The 18263-nt window shown below is 34.2% G+C and overlaps 1 protein-coding gene and 1 long non-coding RNA gene across 3 annotated transcripts; one reads left to right on the top strand and one right to left on the bottom strand.

The window, feature by feature from the left end:
• Positions 1-5765: 5765 nt before the first annotated feature.
• On the bottom strand, positions 5766-16610 carry LOC130463396 (uncharacterized). Its single transcript, XR_008923808.1, has 2 exons — positions 15731-16610; positions 5766-5916 (listed from the first exon to the last, which is right to left on the bottom strand). It is a non-coding gene; the product is annotated as an uncharacterized lncRNA (long non-coding RNA).
• On the top strand, positions 8437-14443 carry LOC110791091 (mechanosensitive ion channel protein 10). Of its 2 annotated transcripts, XM_021995848.2 has the most exons (6): positions 8440-9507; positions 11453-11789; positions 11914-12037; positions 12502-12795; positions 13422-13624; positions 14066-14443. In XM_021995848.2, exons 1-6 carry the CDS (start codon positions 8541-8543, stop codon positions 14334-14336), a joined length of 2196 nt encoding a protein of 731 aa, XP_021851540.2. In that variant the 5' UTR covers positions 8440-8540; the 3' UTR covers positions 14337-14443. The 2 variants fall into 2 exon arrangements, with proteins under 2 accessions (XP_021851548.2, XP_021851540.2); XM_021995856.2 differs by lacking the exon at positions 12502-12795 and having other exon boundaries at positions 8437-9507.
• Positions 16611-18263: the final 1653 nt, after the last annotated feature.

Raw genomic sequence — 18263 nt, forward strand, 5'->3', positions numbered from 1 at the left:
TACTTATTAGACAAATCTTAGATTTATAATTAACGGAAACATAAAATCCTCACTGAATAAGGGAAATAAGACGCAACCTTATTAGTCAAATGTTAGGTTTATTATGGACACACAATGTACAACCACGACTATTTTTACTTTTTATGCATATTCGCTCATAAAATTAAAAAACATAGGGAAATAATTAACCTTATTTTAGGTTGTCCTCATGCATTAAGATAAATAAGATGCGACCTTATTAGTCAAATGCTAGGTTTATTATGGACACGCAATGTATAACCAATAATATTTTTACTTTTTAGGCACATGCGCTCACAAGATTCAATTACATAGGAAAATAATTAACCTTAATTTAGGTTGTACCATGCAACCGGTTGTTTGTATACTGCAAGAAAAGTTGGAAACATGTACTTAGATTTAACTTATTTGGTTGAAGTTTTGGGGAATTATACTGATATTCAACAGTTGAGATCGAATCTCATCTACATTATTGCGTTGTCAGAGCTCACTCTAATAAAACAAAACAAAAAATTAAAAAGTTGAAGATTATATTTGTACGAGTAACTAGTAAATTCTTGTTTCAAGTATTTATGGATCGAAATGAGATTGACAAATGACAAACACAACTATACAAGTACACATTAATTTGTCATATACTCCACGAAGTGGTCCTTTGCTCATTTGGTATCAAACACGAAACTTCAGAGGTCTTTCAAGTGGACCAATCCCTTATATACAAAAATCTTAACTTCGTAAAACTAGTTAAGTAAATGCATAAAACAAGTTTTTTTTTCCCAAAGTAAAACATACATCTTGTTTATGGAAGATTAACTCATTAACATTAACTACATGTTCCTAAATTGGTTGATTTTAATTTAATTCATTAGTATTGTCAAGTGCCATTTTAACATTGTGTTGATATAATAGAGTACCATTAATATTGCACTAATGTTGTACAAAGTAGTACAACAACTTACACAATACGGAGTATATAAATACGTTAATGTTTCCCGTCCGTTATCCTTTTTGCATTTTGTATTATTATGTATTTTAGAAAACTAAATCAAATATGACGGTAACACGTGTAGCATAATCTCTGTTTTGTGTATAAAAAGCTTCCAGTTCTTTTTTCTCAATGTTAAAAATAACATGATTATTACTAGTTTACGTGATTATCGGTCTATATATAAATGATATTGAATGATTAAGAATTTCGAGGAAATCAAATATGTTTTTAGATGAATGCCAAGAAACCTAATGACTTGTTATTAATATTATTTTATTTTTGAAGGGAAACCTAATGGCTTATAATGTATCTTGAAACAATATAATATGGATTTACAAATGACTATTTTTATTAACTAATGAAGTATTGGCTTAGTGATTAAAAACGATAACTTATGTACGTTAAGTTGCATGTTTATGTTTTCCATCGTCATTCGTAATTTATATTGTCCCGGTAAGTCAAATAAAAAAATAAAAACATTGGTTTGCTTTAACTTAGGATGGGTCAAGTAGGACAACTGGGCACATAAGGCCCAAATGAGGATGGCTTGGCCCAATTTTATAGTGGGCTTGTATACTTGAATATAGGAGTATAGGACTAACAAGGAGTGATATATTCTTGAAGGATTCAATCCAATTTATGAAGGTTTGGAAAATAGGAGGAGCTACTTCTTCTAGCAAGAGTTTGGAACCAACTACCCAAGCATATACAGTAATTTAAAATGTTTTTATACAAATTTTTGTCTAACACCGTCTGACAGTTTACTAATTGTCAGATTACATGTACAAAATTATCCTAGTTAATATGTTAAGATGAAGGACCCTACTGCACTGGTACCTCGCAAAGGTATTTTCAGCCAGCTTTGCAGGTTAGACTTATTGGAAGTGAGGGGGGTTATAGGGGAAATTCTCACCTCCAAAGAGCCCTTAGTGGGGTATAATCCCATAACATTGAGGTTATGAGACCAAGCCTTTACCAATAGGCCAAGCTTTGCTTGCTTATACTAGCTAATATATATATTTTTTTATTTTATAAACAAATTAACTCATTGATAAAAAGTCATACGACATCTACATAAAGATTTAAATCTAACAAATACATAACAATCGAATCAAATAAAAACTTCCTTTTACCGTAGCAACGATCGTAGTATATCAAACATTCTGTATACCCTATTTTATATCGTTGTGATTTACAGCCTTCATTGACGAGGGGGTCTATAGATCTGTTGTAGCCGTGACAAATATGATTTCCGTCTGATCGTCTGATTGTAGTCGAAAGATTGACATCCTCTTTAATCCCGCATAAATCTTTACCAAATTCTAGTAGAAAAAACCCTTGTTGCAGCGGGCTTTTATACCCCTGTTGTAGCGTACATCGTATGCTGCAACTGGGGGGCCTACAACAAGTCTAAACTGGGGGGCCTGCAACAAGTTTAAAGAAACAACATGAACTAAACTAAACACACAAAACTTAACTAAAAACAAACCTATCATAGGGGTACTTACTATACTGAAACAATCAAACCCATCATATATTTGTTTTAAGTTATTTAACTTATTGCAGAGAAAAAAATTCAAATAAGTTCAAGATCATGTATGCTGGACAAAATTTAAGCTAAGGTTGATCTAGTAGAAAATAAAGTATCTTCTAACCTACAAGTGGCGGGTAGAGGTCCACCTCACAGGGTTTTTTCTTTTCTCTTTCCCTTCTTTGAGTTGTAAGACAAGTATTGATAGAAATCTTATCATCTTAGTTATAAAATATCTTTTAATTATATTTAAATACTCAACTCATACTACCACCGTTTCAGAAAGTTTTTACGTTTTGGAAAATGTGTCCAAAGTATAAAACTTTGACCGTAAATTCTCACCATTATATACATCAAAATGTTACATGTAAGATCTTGTTAGATTGGTCTCGGGATGTATTTTCAGAATATCAAATTTTTATAATTTTTTCACATACGAAATTGCATATATTAGTATTTAAATATTACATTGGAGTCCGTATAAATAGTAACTGTAAAGATCTTTTTGAAACGGAGGTAGTATATATCTAACTTAGATTGAAAGATGAATTCTTCTATTGTTTGCTAACTATCATTACATAGTTCATCTTTTTGAACTCAAATAATACGATACGATATTCAAATTTCTATGTAACAAGTTGGAGCTTCGCTTATGCTGTTAGAATATGTCTTGAATCGGTCAAACTCATTATTACAACGCCCCAACTAAGGTTATATGTTTTGGGCCTATTTTATGGGTTTTTTTCGCATATCTCTAGAGACTAGAAAGTACTATATAGAATCCCTAGGTCTTAACCTAGTTGTATCCTGTAATCTGTACTCCTCAAAATCAATAAAACTTTATTCTCTTCTGTATGTGGACGTAACTAACACATTGTTAGTGAACTACGTTAAATCTTTGTGTTCTTTATTTACGTTATTTTTAATCTTTCTTACTTCTATTATAACACATGCCACACAGGTTCTACCCCAAAGTATACATGTATATTCTAAACTAGCATAGTTTTCTAAACTGTATTTACACATCTTATCGGGCTTTATATTGTTCACCTTATTTCAAACAAAATAAACAAGAAAATCATGTCAGTAAAAAACACCCTAAATAAGAATACTTAGATTCTCAAACAAAGATATTCAAATACATGCACCTAAAGATGGTCGTGGGCCGGGCCAGGCTTCTGGCCGAGCCCACTGACTGTGGGCCTAACCGGGTCGGACCCACGCCAGGCCCACGTTGTTTCGTGCCGGGCCGAAAATTTAAAAAGCAGGGTCCAGGGGCCCAAGGCCACGAGCTTTCGTTACTAAAGTTAGCATGCTTTGTCGTGTCGGATCGAGTCGTGTCGTGCCTCGATCCACCTCCACCACCACCACCACCATTATCTTTACAATCTATTGGGCCAATATTAAAATAAAATAAAAATGCTTCTACATTAACATGCATCCATCAAAGCCATAATAAGACATTATGATAAAAACTTATAAATCCTATTTATAGTAGTCATGATCAAAATCCATCTATATATAATATTTCATCCACAAATTCTCAAATATTTCATCCACAAATTCTCAAATATTTCATCCACAAATTCTCAAATATTTGTCATAACATGAGACTGATAAAGACGGGACAATGTAAATGTTGAAAGCACTTTCAGAATGAATGTCAGCAAATTACACTTATACTTACTTCTATTTGCTAGCGTTTCGCGATACGTAGTACACTAGTACGTAGTATTACTTGTGCTGTTGTGAGGAGTGAGGACTGAGGACCGCGCACATTCTGTAACAAACAAGTAATTCGTACACGTTTGAATTTATGGATTATTATTCGTACCCTCATCGCTCATACTTCCTCCGTTCTTATTTACACGACACAATTGAGCTTTTGACCCTATTCATACAAACTCCTTCGACTCCCTTTTGTGATTTATACTAATGAAAAAACATAGTCGTGTCATCGTGTGGGGTCTTATTAGATTCGTCTCAATAAATATTTTATAAAAATAGATTATAGTCGTTTTCGTTCACTTTTTACGTTCTAATGGAGGTTGACACAAAATAATGGCTCAAACCTGTTCTCATGATCTCGTAGACCACAAAAAACCTAAAATATGTGTATGATTATATCAATTTTATATTATATTGCTTAATTTTTCTACTAATCTCTCGTAAAACTGTTCAGAATTCGTCATCGACAACGATAATGTTCTTTTTAAGCACTAAGTTGGGTTAATAAATAAAATGCTAGGGACTGTGTGGATTGCGGAAAGGACAAAAGAAAAAGTTATAGTTAATTAAAGTGGATACACTTTTAAAATATGATCCATGAATGGTGATGAAGAGTTGAATTTATGCAATACGGGAGAAACCACATGTTTGAAGTGTACGTAGCATTTCAAAAGTCATATTTCAATTTACGTTAGGCATATCGCACTGCAAGAAATTGTATCATTAATGACGGAAAATTCCGTCACTAAAGACCAATAATCGTTGATTAATGACGGGATTTTCTGTCGCGAACCCGTCATAAAAGGGGGTCGACGTCGTCGTTAATATAAAATCCCGTCGTTAACCCGTCGTAAAAGACATTTGCGTCGGTTGTTCCCATCTTTGTTTGGTCGTTAGCCCCGTCGCAAAAGACTTTTGTGACGGAATTTTTGACCCGTCGTAATTAGATTATCATTAAAAATACAAATTCTTGTAGTGTCGATAAACTGATCTTTCATAATCACCTAGATATATATAGATCCTTCTTCTTGATAAAAGTCTTTCTTAATTTATGTCCATTTTTTTTCTTAAAAAGTTACATCCTTTTAAAGGAAGCAAATTTTCTTATTTGATTTCCTTAGATAAATTAGGATACAACGTTAAGAGAACAACACTATCCCAAATTCTGGTTACCGTTCCTTTTCAAAAAATATCTCAAGTGGAAGTAAATTGATTGTGTTGTTTTTAGATGGAAACAATCACTTTCCTGATGTTGATTTTTGTATAACGACATCAAAAGGTCTTGTATGTACAATACACCAATATAACTTTTACCCAGTTTTTTCTAATTTTTATCCAGTTTTCTCCAACTTTTATATTATTAAAAAAAAGTTGATAGATAAATATTTTAAAGAGTTAAATGATTAATTTTATACATTATTAGTAATTTTAAAGAAATATTTTTTATTATATTGAAAAAAAAATTCACTAAAAAATAGATAACTTTTACATATATAAGGATAATTTTTAACCATTTTACGTTAACTTTAACTTCGGTATACAATAATTATCGCACACCCTATGTAAATAAAAATTTGTGTAACCACATTAATATTAAGGAAAACTTGTTGATTAACCTGATTGTGGGCTGGATCACCTTGTCACCTGGCATCTGCACACAAAAGAAATAAGCTAAATATGAAATATTAAATTTTTCCTAGGCAAAAGTATGATTTAAGCCGGAGATTATGCAAGCATTTAGATTTCATTTGACACCCAAACAAACTAAATAATAAATTTAAAGTGATGGCTAACCTTAAAAATTAGCAATCCTAATAGACACGGTGGCAAAATCAGAATTTTAAAGTGAGAGAAAACTAGAAATAGGGCTTTGTTCTTTCGACTAAGTTTGACTTATTTCTAATAGAATAAGTTCATAGGTTTAGATAAGTTCAGAAAATTTAAAAGATGTAATTTTTTTTTCCAGATAAAATAAGTTTGGATAAGTTAAGTTAAATTTAAATAAGTTAAGACAAGTTCAGATAAAATAAGTTGAATAAAACAGGAATACAAGAATAACAAGTTTCTACGGAGTATAATTTTTGTTATGCGGTTTACCATCCATGATTCAATGTGAGACTGAGAAATGAAATTATAAGCAAATACAGTGGCGGTGCCAGTAAGGGTTCAATGGGTACAACTGAACCTTTACTCATCTGATTATTTTTGACAGAAAACCAATTTAAAAGTTAAACAGCGCAAGTTAGCTAGCTTCATATAAATGCTAAGCGCTGCAGTGGTTTAAGCTTAGGGGCTTTAATACCAAGGGCCAGAAGTTCGAATCCCGTCTTAGGCTAACTATATTTTTGTCCGAAAATTTCGAACGCTTAAATAAAGATTCCTGGTACCGCCACTGAGCAAATGTTAAATCCAAAATGAAATGAGTACTACTACGTTGTTCCAAAAATAATTAGTTAGGTGCGTTTCCATCTGTATAGCACTATCATCACTTCTAAGTTCTAAGTGCTACCTGCGTCTTCAAATCAAAGTTGACATTTTTAATTTCCACCACGCTTCCATCGATTACAAACACTTGATAATGCATTTGAGATTTGACATAGATGTGGGATTAAATCATAGTAAAATATTAATGACTATTTTCACTATTTTTTTTCACCATCCTAAAAAAAAACTACAAACTATTGAGGCTGGTGCTATATGCTATAAGTTTCTCAAACTTCAGATGAACTACTAAAATACGACTCTAAATAATACTTGAGATGGATTTGCATATGAAATTTCAAAAATTATATCTCAAATTTGTAACAGATTTCCAAAATTCCTTCTCAAAATATTTGAAACGACAATTAATAAGTCGGAAGCCATATTTTCATCTCAAATCCGTCTCTATCAACATTCTATGATGAATTTTGTAGTGAAATGTACTGATGTACGGAGTATTATATAAACATTAAATACATAGTACTTTTTCTAATTAATACTCGTGTATAAACATTAAATACTTTTTCTAATTAAGGCTCTGTTCTGTTCACCTTATTTCCACTTATTTCAGGAGAAATAAGTTCAGATAAGTTCAGTTAAGTTCAGATAAGATAAGTTCATGAAAAAATAAGGGTTGACCAAGCATAATTTATAACTAAAATAACTTTTGATAATTTCTAATAAGTTCAGATAAGTTCAGTTAAGTTCAGTAAATTCTATTCAGATAAATTCAGGAAAAATAAGTGAAAATTAGGTTAATGAAACACACCCTAATACTCATATAGTTGTATTATTAATTTTGAATTAAGTTTAGCTAAGGGTTGTAAATTCATTTTCTAAGTAAAATAGGAATATGTAGGAGCAAAACAAAGTGGTGATTTCTTGCAATAAATTCGGTTGAAATGCTAATTTTTTGTTTTTTTTGGACATAGGCTTAACCATACATAAATAAAAAATAAAATAACACGTAACTGTAGATGTCGACCAACTCGATCGTCTAACTAATTTCCCATATCAGCTAACTCTATTAAAATCGTTTAAACTTCATACTACGTACGGAGTATTACGTAACAATAATTGTAACCTACGAATGTGATTGAGATGTTCAAAGATATTATCAATTGCAAAACAATTCATCGTGAACAACATTAATGTGATGAGAGTGACATGCATCATACATGAATACATCCATTATAACTCCGACAACAAATTTTATGTAATTGATTCAATTTAACATTATGTAAAGAAAAAAAAAAAAACAATCAATAGACTTATAGAAAAAGCGTAAATAATACTCTCCTCCCTTTTTATTCTTTAAGTATTGCATTTTGAGTGTCTCATTTTAATCATTTTTTTTACGGAGTATATTGTAACATAAATGTGTTTAATATTCTTTTAAAATCATGTAAGTGATTATTTTAATCAATTTAAATCATCGTTGCCTAAATTTTTCACATTTTCCTATTAAGACATTAAAAATCTCTCATATTTCCCAATGTCATATTTTGGATAAAATTGAAAACATTATCAATAAACGTAATTTGTATTGTTTAACTAAAAAAAATGAGGAATCTTTTTCGATATTAATTAGTTGTTAAATCGCGTGAATGATACCAAATATAAAGAATAAAAAGGGATGGAGAAAAATGTATTTGACTGTTATTAACAAGTGATGACCCACGCACTCAAAAGAGTTGTAATAATTAAGAAGGTCCATGCATCAACATGAAAGTAGCTTATATATTTGGTTATATTTGATAATTAACCAAAAAGAAACTAGCTAGCTAGGCAAAGATGGATGGTGGTGGTGACTCTGGTGAGTCCGGTGACCAAGTCATTGTGTTTATGGCTGACGGCCACACGCAAGGCGGCCAATCCGTAGCCTCCGATCATTCCAACACCAACACTACCAACGTTGATCGACGAGGTGATCATTTGAAGGCGAAGCCCTTACAAAGGGTACAATCCACTAATACTCTTAGAAAGAGAGCCACCTTACGCCGTCTTAGCTTCTCCAAACCCAAATCTCGAAACCTCGAGTTCAACTTCCCTCCCAAAAAAAATGTCACGACTGGTGAGTTTGAAAGAGATCAGACGACTATTTGGGAAGAAGAGGTAAGTAACAACTGTAACGGTATTGGTAGTGACACGGACTTCTCCTCCTCTTCCTCGGAAGACGAGGAAGAGGAGGAGGAAGAAAAAAGTGGGGGTGGTAATAAACAATATCACAAGATTAAGAAAAAGAAGAGGAAGATAAAGTGGAAGAGAGTGGGAGAGTGGTCATTATTTTTAGTTATATTGACTTGCTTGATCCTTTCCTTGACGGTGGACACGCTCCGACACTACCCCGTGATGGGCCTAGTGCCGTGGCAGTGGTGTTTGTTGGCGATGGTGGTGTTTAGTGGCCGTCTTTGTTCCGGGTGGCTAGTGAGTTTCTTGGTGTTTTTGATAGAGAGGAACTTTATGTTAAGGGAGAAGGTGTTGTATTTTGTGTATGGGTTAAGGAAAAGTATTCAAAGTTGTATATGGTTAGCACTTGTGTTATTAGCTTGGACTTGTATGTTCAATGCTAAAGTGCACCAAAATAATAAGGTGGTGAAGAGGGTGTCACAATTGCTAGTAGCAATTCTAGTTGGAGCAATCATATGGTTGGTCAAGATTGTGTTGGTCAAGACTCTTGCCTCATCTTTTCATGTCCGAACTTACTTTGATCGTATGAAAGAAAGTGTCTTTCATCACTACATACTTGACACACTCTCAGGTTCGTCTTATTTCTTCATACGCTATATTTTTATGCACGCACTATCCTTTTTTCTTTTACCTAAATTAAAATTCGAATTACAGTCTCTTGCCTGTTCTGTCGCAATACTGAAGAAAACATTTAAACTTGTACGTCGCATTACCGATGTTGCACTTAAGACGTACCGACCCTAATTTTACATGTAATTAAGTTTCAATATGTGACACTTTTAGTTTGGTAAACAATCTCTTAGATCTAACAAATAACACAATCGAGAAGAATAGAAGACATATAGACAGTACAATTGCGGTTAGATTTTAGTACTAGGTTCATAAATTAGAAGAACATCGGAAAAGTGACAAATATATACGAAGTATGAGTTTATGGTTCAATTTTCTTTGTTTGTTGGGTAAAGGGGAGGAAAGTGTATTTCACCTATAAAGCAGAAATGTCACATTTTTCCCTATAGTATCGTACAATTTTCTATTAAAAATTATTTTCTACGAAAAATCATTTAACTTTTCACTAAAACAGACTTATCTTAGTTAAACACATCTCATTCTTAAATAATGAATCCTAACACTTTTTTTTTTGGTGTGACACCCGATTTAACCTTAGAGCTAATCCAGATTCGGGGTGAATTCTGAGTGGATAGGTTACCGTCCCCTCCCAATTGTTGTTGCGGGGGATCGAACACGGGGTCTTCCTTACCAAGTTCAGCCTCAATCACCACTGAACCAAATGAATCCTAACACTTTAACTACTACTACATATCAGACTATTTTCTCCTTATCTTAATGAAAGTTTAAGGGCTTTAATTTTGGAACATACTTATTTGTATAATTATTAATTAGTGTGGTTATGATGCATTGATGATCATTATGTATGAAATATGAAGAGCAAAATCCCTACTCCACTCTTGTGTTGTACGGAGTATTACAACTAAGATTCCACATATTGGCATGTTGTAGTGTCCATTATTGCAGACAGACTCATTTCACTTCACTTTCAATATCAGACAAGGATCTAATCCTATGCACAAGGGTCATGTTGCCTAGTGGTGGTTAAACCAGTAAAGCTAATACGGCCGGGTCAGGTCCATTCAATTCGTTTGGTCCGAGTAGGCCATTTAGAAATAAAGTAGGTCCTTTTAAGGTTTGTAGTTACCACTTACCGACATCCGACAAAAATTTAAGTGATCTGCAATAAAATTCACAAATTCAATCTACATGAGTATATGCTTGTTGGTTAAGTGGTGAATGGTGATTGGGGCTGAACTTGGTAGGGAGAACTCGTGTTTGATCTCCTGCAATAACGATTGGGAGGGGACTGGAACCTATCCAACCAGAATTCGCCCCGAATCCGGATTAACCCTAAAGGTGAATCTAGTGCTAACACAATAAATAAATAAATATATGCATGACCGATCAATGACCCGATTTGACAGCTCTACCTGCTCTACAACCTTAAGGTTAGTTTATTCCCCAGACTCTGATGCGTCAACTTTTCACTAACTTTTACCACCTTTTCGTTTTTTTATACGCACGCAAGACTCCCTATTTTTCCACATTATCCTCAAACTTGCATCAGACTCATCGAAACTCTTAAAAAAGTAATAATTAAGTAGGATAAAATATGATGATCCAGCATGATTTGATTTGGAATTGGAGAAAAAAGTAAAGTCTAAATAAGCCTTAAATGAGCCTCAGATTTTCAAACTCACCTCCATCCATACTTGTTGTACTACCAATTTTTTACCACGTAATCCCAAAATTTTTGCTCTAGACTCTCTTTTCAGACTAGGGATAAACCAACCCTTATATGGCTTAGATGCATGACACTCAAAGAAAACTAAAATACAGTGTACGTACTACTATAAAATTTATGGGTGGAGGATTTAGAATTTGCAAGTAAGGTGAAGTAGTAAATGTTAAATATGTATAATTATTTGATAAAATGCATTTAGGTCCGGCAATGAATGAACTACTATGGGAAGAACATAAACCAATCCTTGGATCAAAATCTCTACCTACAAACTGGAAGGATGCTAAGAACGCAATTAGATCAAAGAAATATGGATCAAGGAAATTAGACATGGACAAGCTCAAGGAACTAAGTATGGAAACTCCGGCGTCGATTTGGAGTTTGAAGAGGTTGATGAACTACATTAGATCTTCTAGTTTATCCACAATTTCAAAGAATGTTGATGAATTTGGGAAAGCTGAATCTGAGATTACAAGTGAGTGGCAAGCTAGAACTACTGCCAAACGCATCTTCAGAAACGTTGCTAAATGTGGTGCCAAGTAAGTCATCAATGTTACAATATTTGTGAAATTTGCACTTTGGTGATTTAGGCACTACAATTTAACATTTGGTAAAAGTAATGTGTTGCACGAGATCTAAACTAGTGTTGTTACTAATTGGAAGGTACGTTGAGGAGGAGGATCTATCAAGATTCTTGAAGAGGAACGAGATTCATGCTATATTCCCCCTTTTTGAAGGAGCACTGGAGACCGGAAGAATCACCAAGTCATCCTTTAGAAATTGGGTGGTAAGTTTATGCTACATGTACTTTAGAGCTGATCATCATGGGCACGGCCCGACCCAACCCGAAAATTTGCGGGTTTTGGACAGAAAATTTCGGCCCGCTTTTCGGGCCTGTCTCGGCCCGAACTTTTAAAAAAATTGCGGGCTTTGGACACGTAAGACAATAATTTTAGTTATAAATTTGACCCGACCCGAAAATGGCCCAAAAGCCCGCTAATTTTGACCCGAAATAGCGGGTTTTGGGCACCAAAAATTGACCCGAAGCTTGACCCGGCCCGACATAATGGGCAGATTTTTATTTGTCCGGCCCGGTCCGAACCCAGCCCGGCCCGCCATTTGATCTGGTCTAATGTACTTGTGAAAAATCTTATATGTATCCAGATGTAGCTTAATTATATAAATTTGAGACGACCCAAGGTTATATATTGTGTTCGTTTTTTTATGATCACCTAATAAATATGATTGAAGGTACGGGCTTATTTCGAGAGAAGGGCTCTAGCACATTCTCTCAATGACACCAAAACAGCGGTGCAACAACTACACAAGATAGCTTCAGCACTTGTGAGTGTGATAATCTTTGTGGTGTTTCTCTTGCTAATGGGATTAGCATCGCCGAGAGTGGTCGCCTTTGTCATCACACAAATGGTAGTCTTAGGCGTCATCTTTCACAACACTTGTAAAACTATCTTCGACTGCATCATTTTTGTCTTTGTCATGCACCCTTTCGACATAGGAGATCGTTGTAAAGTTGATGGTGTTCAGGTATGCTAAGTGTAAATAAGTTTCTTAAATGTTTCAAGTATTTTTCTACTTCCTCCGTCCCAAAATTATAATCTTGTTTTCTAAATCGGACGTCGCATAATTATAGTCATATTTCCTTATTTGAACATGAAATATTTTCCATGTTACCCTCACTTGGGATCACAAAACAAAAAGAAAATGTACTTTATTCTTTTCTATATGTACTATTTTCTCTTCCCCATGTACTTTATTTCTTTTTACATGCAGTATATTCTACTTTTTCAACATCAATGCACTATATTTTAATTTCCTACACACTATATTCCACTTTTTTTAAAATCCGTGTTTTTAGTCAAACATGACTATAATTTTGGGACGGAGGGAGTATGTGCTAATCTTAGTTGTTTTAGTCTATGTTACCTGGACTTGGATACTAGTGTCAAACACGGGTATGTGTCCAAGTGTCCAACTCGGCTAAATTATTGCAAAGTTTCCAGGATTTAAGTCGAAAATGTAGTGTCGGAGTGTCCGTGCCCATGTCGGAGTGTCGAGGATCCGACACGGGTACTTGAGGTAAAATGAAGAGTTGGAGTAACATAGCATTTTTATTGCAATTCATTGAATTTAAGTTAAACATTTACTTGCAGATGATTGTAGAAGAGATGAACATACTAACAACAGTTTTCCTGAGGTATGACATGGAGAAGATATACTATCCAAATTCAGCGCTATTAACAAAGCCAATCAGCAATTTCTACAGAAGTCCCGAAATGTGGGATACAATTCCTTTCACCATAGACGCTTCCACTCCGATTGAAACCATAAATGCACTCAAGAAGGCAACACAAAGGTAAAACCGCTCTTCTAAACATTTCACCTGATTGGAGGGCAGAGAGCCCAACATCTGATATGTATTTCAAGATACATATCACCCTACTAAATGACAAAATAGAGATAAGACAAAAATGAAGACATGTGCCATTTTTCAAAGAACATATGCCATTTTGGAAAAATGGATTCCATTTTTCAAAAACCAATGCCATTTTCAAAAAATGAATGCCATTTAAAAAAAAAAATGATTTTGTCCTTAAGCGTTTGTCTTATCCCTATTTTGTCGTTTAGTGGGTGATATGTATTTGTGAAATACATATCAGATATTGATTTATACTTCCTCCACCTGGTTGTAACAATTTTTGCTGATTAAGTTGGTTTGACAGTTTTTTTACTGCAAAAACTTATACTTCGTTACTAGTCTTTGAAATTTCCACTGAATTGTGGTTTGCATATGCAGCTATATTGACAGTAAGCCAAATCATTGGAATTCAAAACATAGTTTCATAGTAAAAGACATAGAAGATCTGAACAAGATGAAGATGGGGTTATCTGTGCAACACACAATCAACCACCAAAACATTGGAGAACGCAACATTCGGTTAACCGATCTCATTTTAGATCTGAAGAAAAACTTTGAGAGTCTTGGTATCAAATATCACCTTCTTCCACAAGAGGTCCATCTTACCCAGCTCAACATCAACAATTCGTCGTTGCCAACACCATCTTAATATAGGAATAAACATTGAAAATACAGAGTGTTTGCTATGGTATTCATGTCCAAATATCACACTTTAGTTGGCTATTTAAAGAAAATTTTCCATGTTTTTGGCCCAAATAGTTGCATTGTAGTACTCCGTATTGGTTTATGATTCTTCGTAGTGTCCAACTGTGGAAATTGATCGAGTCCCTTAACCTTGTTACTCTTTGTGTCGAACTTAACGAAATTACTCAATAATCCAGTCTTCAATGCTACGAAGAATCATAAACCAATTACCAATGATGTCTTGGCCTAGTGGTTAAGACTGAGGGCCTGTGTACAATAGGTCTCAGGTTCGAATCCCCCCGCCCCCATTTGTAATTTATATTGCCCTTGTGGCTCATTCGCACCAAAAAAAAAAAAAAAAGAATCATAAACCAATACGGAGTACTACAATGTACTCTGTAACTAGTTTCCAATTCCCCTGTCGATTTTTCTACCAATCATTATGGGCCGAGCCGGGCCGAGTCCCGAAAAAAGCACGGCCCAACACGAGCACTAAGTCGTGGCCTGGGCTGTACTTTTTTGGATAAAACACGAAAAGGCTTGCCATTACCCGACCCAGCACGCTAAATTTAGGCTTTGGCACGACGGCACGACCCGACAACATGTAGGCATGGGCCCTGTTTTGAACTTTTCAGCTCGACACGACGGTACGACACAACATGATACACAGTGGCCTGGCCCGTTTAGCCCCACTTGGCCCGAAGCCCGGCCGGCCCACGGCCATCTTTACAATCATAAACCAAGTGTTCAGACAGTTCTAATCGTTTACCACCGAAACCTCGTTATACCCTGAATTCCACTTAACATTTAAAGATAATTCACGATTTTAAGGTCAATAACCAAATTAGAGCAAGATCAGACAGGAATTGCGCTAATTTCTTTCTCCTATTGCCTCAATCAAATTTAGAAATGACCTAATTACACATAATGTTCGTATTAGAACAATGCAGAAGAATCAAATTTACAGTTACCAAATCAATTGCAAACCTAAGTAGAAATCATTCAAATTGGGAAATTCTGAATTCCCCTCCCACAATCATCAATTTACACATAATGTTCATACTAGAACAATACAGAATAATCAAATTTACAGTTACCCAAATCAATTGCAACTCTAAGTAGAAATCATTCAAATTGGGCATTCTGAATTCCCCTCTAACAATCATCAATTCAATCCAATTCCATTAAGGAATTCGAACCAATTGGCAATTAATAATACGGAAACTATCAGAAAAACGAGAAGCTTCCTAGTAAAATTGGTTTGAACAATACCATTAATTAGGGTTTCAAAGTGAAGTAAAAAAATTTGCAAATATCAGAAAACATGGAGAAAATTGCAAAAGAATTTCGAGAGTTTACCTTATTGTTCTTAATTAGATCAATGGTTGCAAACTTGCAAAGAATTTGTAGACCGATTCAATTTGCCTACCTCCGAATTTGTACATAACTATCGCTCCGATTGATGATGTGAATTATGGTGTACTCCCTCCATTTTTATCTCTTTCGCTTTAACTAACTCCCTCTGTTCTTAGATACTGTAGATGTGGACTTGAAGTCAGTGTTCAAATGCAGTCTTTAACTCCAATTTCCTGATTTTCATCTTTTTCCCCCTTCTAATCTTATCTTTAATTGAATTATTAAAACTTATTAAATTTTAGTTACTCCGAACTCCGTGTATAAATGGTTCTTGATTCATCCTTAATTCCTTATTTTTACCTAACTTATCTGAATTCAATTGAACTTGCATGGAGTTACTTTTCCTTAAACGAATGGAAATAACGGAACAGAACCAAACCTTAATTACTCCACGCCACAACACTTGTCCACTAGTTAGCCAAAAGTCCGCCGTCCAAATTGCCTCCTAAAAGTATTAGTGAGAAGAGATTGACTCAAACTTTGAAATATCCTTCAAAATATCTACAATAATGATGTTGTGAAAATTGTTCAAGTGGTCTTCCAATTCCGCTTGATTGCGGTAACGGCGCATATATTATCACCTTCAACAATAAAATGATTGATGTTGAGATAGATCAATCTTTTGATACCTCCCCAAAGGATCAAATTAAGCTATGGTAGCAATATTCTCTAGTTGGTTCTAATAAATTTGACGCTTGCAAGACTAACGTTACCAAGATGGTCGATCTCTAAATCCAAAGTTGCATGAAATATGACTAGGAATAATTTTTATTAACTCGAGACATGAGTTCTTATAATTTAAGCATCAAACAAGCAATTATTAGCCTAGAGCTATCCAAATCCACACATTTTATGGAGGATCAATCTTTGTAAATTCTTTCAATTAATTAGTTCCACCCCTTGTTAAGAATGAAACTTCTATTTATAACATTAACACTATTACTATACAAAATACACAATGGCAAGGGAATTTAAAGGTAATAAGGAGTATATCTTTACCAAGAAATTGTGTAAAGTCATTGATTCTTGTATAGTTTTACAGCTTTCCTTCAATTAGTTTTTATTAAAATCCACTCCAAATTTTTAGTGGGTTATTGACAATTTAGCATAGTACAAGATTCCACAGTCACTGAACACTAAAGTAGGATTCATGACTTTATTAATTAAATCATTTATGATTCTTGATTATGTTTGGCCGGTCTAATAGGATAAAAGGGTGGGATGAAGATATGAAACCGGTGGCAGGATAAAAGTAAATTTCCAAATTTGATCCAAAGTATACCGATCTAAAATTTCCAAAAACAAAATCTATTTTCTTAGATCGAATTAGCCGGATTACAGATCGGATCAATCGGGTCGAAATTTTTCCCCTACCCTTACAAAGAGTGAAAAGGAACAAAAACAAAAAGAGAGACGAGAAAAGAATTATCTAGTTTTATTTGTAGATATATGTATGGTTTCTTAGGTATGAACTTTAATCTAGGGGAATATGCCAAATCGTGATATAGGTACATAGTATTACCCCATTTTGTCAAGTTTTTGGATACGATGGGGAAGGAAGTATAGAATTAGGATTGACTTTTGTTCGGTTTTGGACAATTTTCCTCACTTAGTGAGGATTTCGGTTTGGTTTTTGCACCTCCCTAATTAATTAATATATATCGTCGGTTTGGGTTAAAAAAAGACGAGAATAGAAAGATCAGAAAAGTGGAGAGAAGAATAAAAGAGGAAATAAGAGAGAGGAAGGTCTTTCCATAAGTTGACACGTGTAACAGTGAGTCACACAATAAAAAAAAATGTAATCTCGTTTCTTTGTTAAGTTTGTGCTCACTTAAATAAATGTAACTAAGGAAATACTCTTTGTTAAGCAAAGACAAAAGGTGGATTATGACTCCCACTCTCATTCCTTTAACTCTCTTATTTAAACTACAAGCACTTGCTATATATATCCATCTATCTTAATATAGAAATATTTGTTATATTTAGGGTATCTAAAATTAATTTAAAATATAAATTGTTGGTTTTCTTTGGAAAATACAATTATGAATAAAGTTGACAAAAGGGGGTAACAATTGGAATATATACGACCTTAGTTTCATAAGAATTGATTCTGTCACTAATAGCATTAAAATCACCACAAATAAGAAAGAGGATCACTAGAGGCACTAGCAAAGTAGCAAGTCAGAAAGAAATAGCGTAGCTTATTTAGTTTTTTGATGTAGGGGTCACAATGATAATTGCAAATTATAAACGGAGGAGAGGATTTGAACCTGACACCTAAAATACATATGTCCTCAACCTTAACCAAACTAAATATAACTGTGGGCCGGGCCGGGTCACACATTGGGCCAAGCCCACATGCCACATGGATAGAACGGGGCAAGCCCACAGTAAGCCCACTCTGCATTAGGTCGGGCTAAAAAATTCAAAACATGATCCAGGGCCGTCATGACTAAGTCTAATTTTACTAAATTTA

The sequence above is a fragment of the Spinacia oleracea genome, chromosome 6, assembly GCF_020520425.1.
Source record: "Spinacia oleracea cultivar Varoflay chromosome 6, BTI_SOV_V1, whole genome shotgun sequence".
Lineage (NCBI taxonomy): Eukaryota > Viridiplantae > Streptophyta > Magnoliopsida > Caryophyllales > Amaranthaceae > Spinacia > Spinacia oleracea.

Excerpts from the sequence above, each read along its gene's own strand:
- LOC110791091 (XM_021995848.2), top strand. The coding sequence starts at position 8,541 with ATGGATGGTGGTGGTGACTCTGGTGAGTCCGGTGACCAAGTCATTGTG. Across the intron at positions 11,790-11,913 it reads GTTGCTAAATGTGGTGCCAA|GTACGTTGAGGAGGAGGATC; the intron begins GTAAGTCATCAA and ends ACTAATTGGAAG. Across the intron at positions 13,625-14,065 it reads CTCAAGAAGGCAACACAAAG|CTATATTGACAGTAAGCCAA; the intron begins GTAAAACCGCTC and ends TTGCATATGCAG.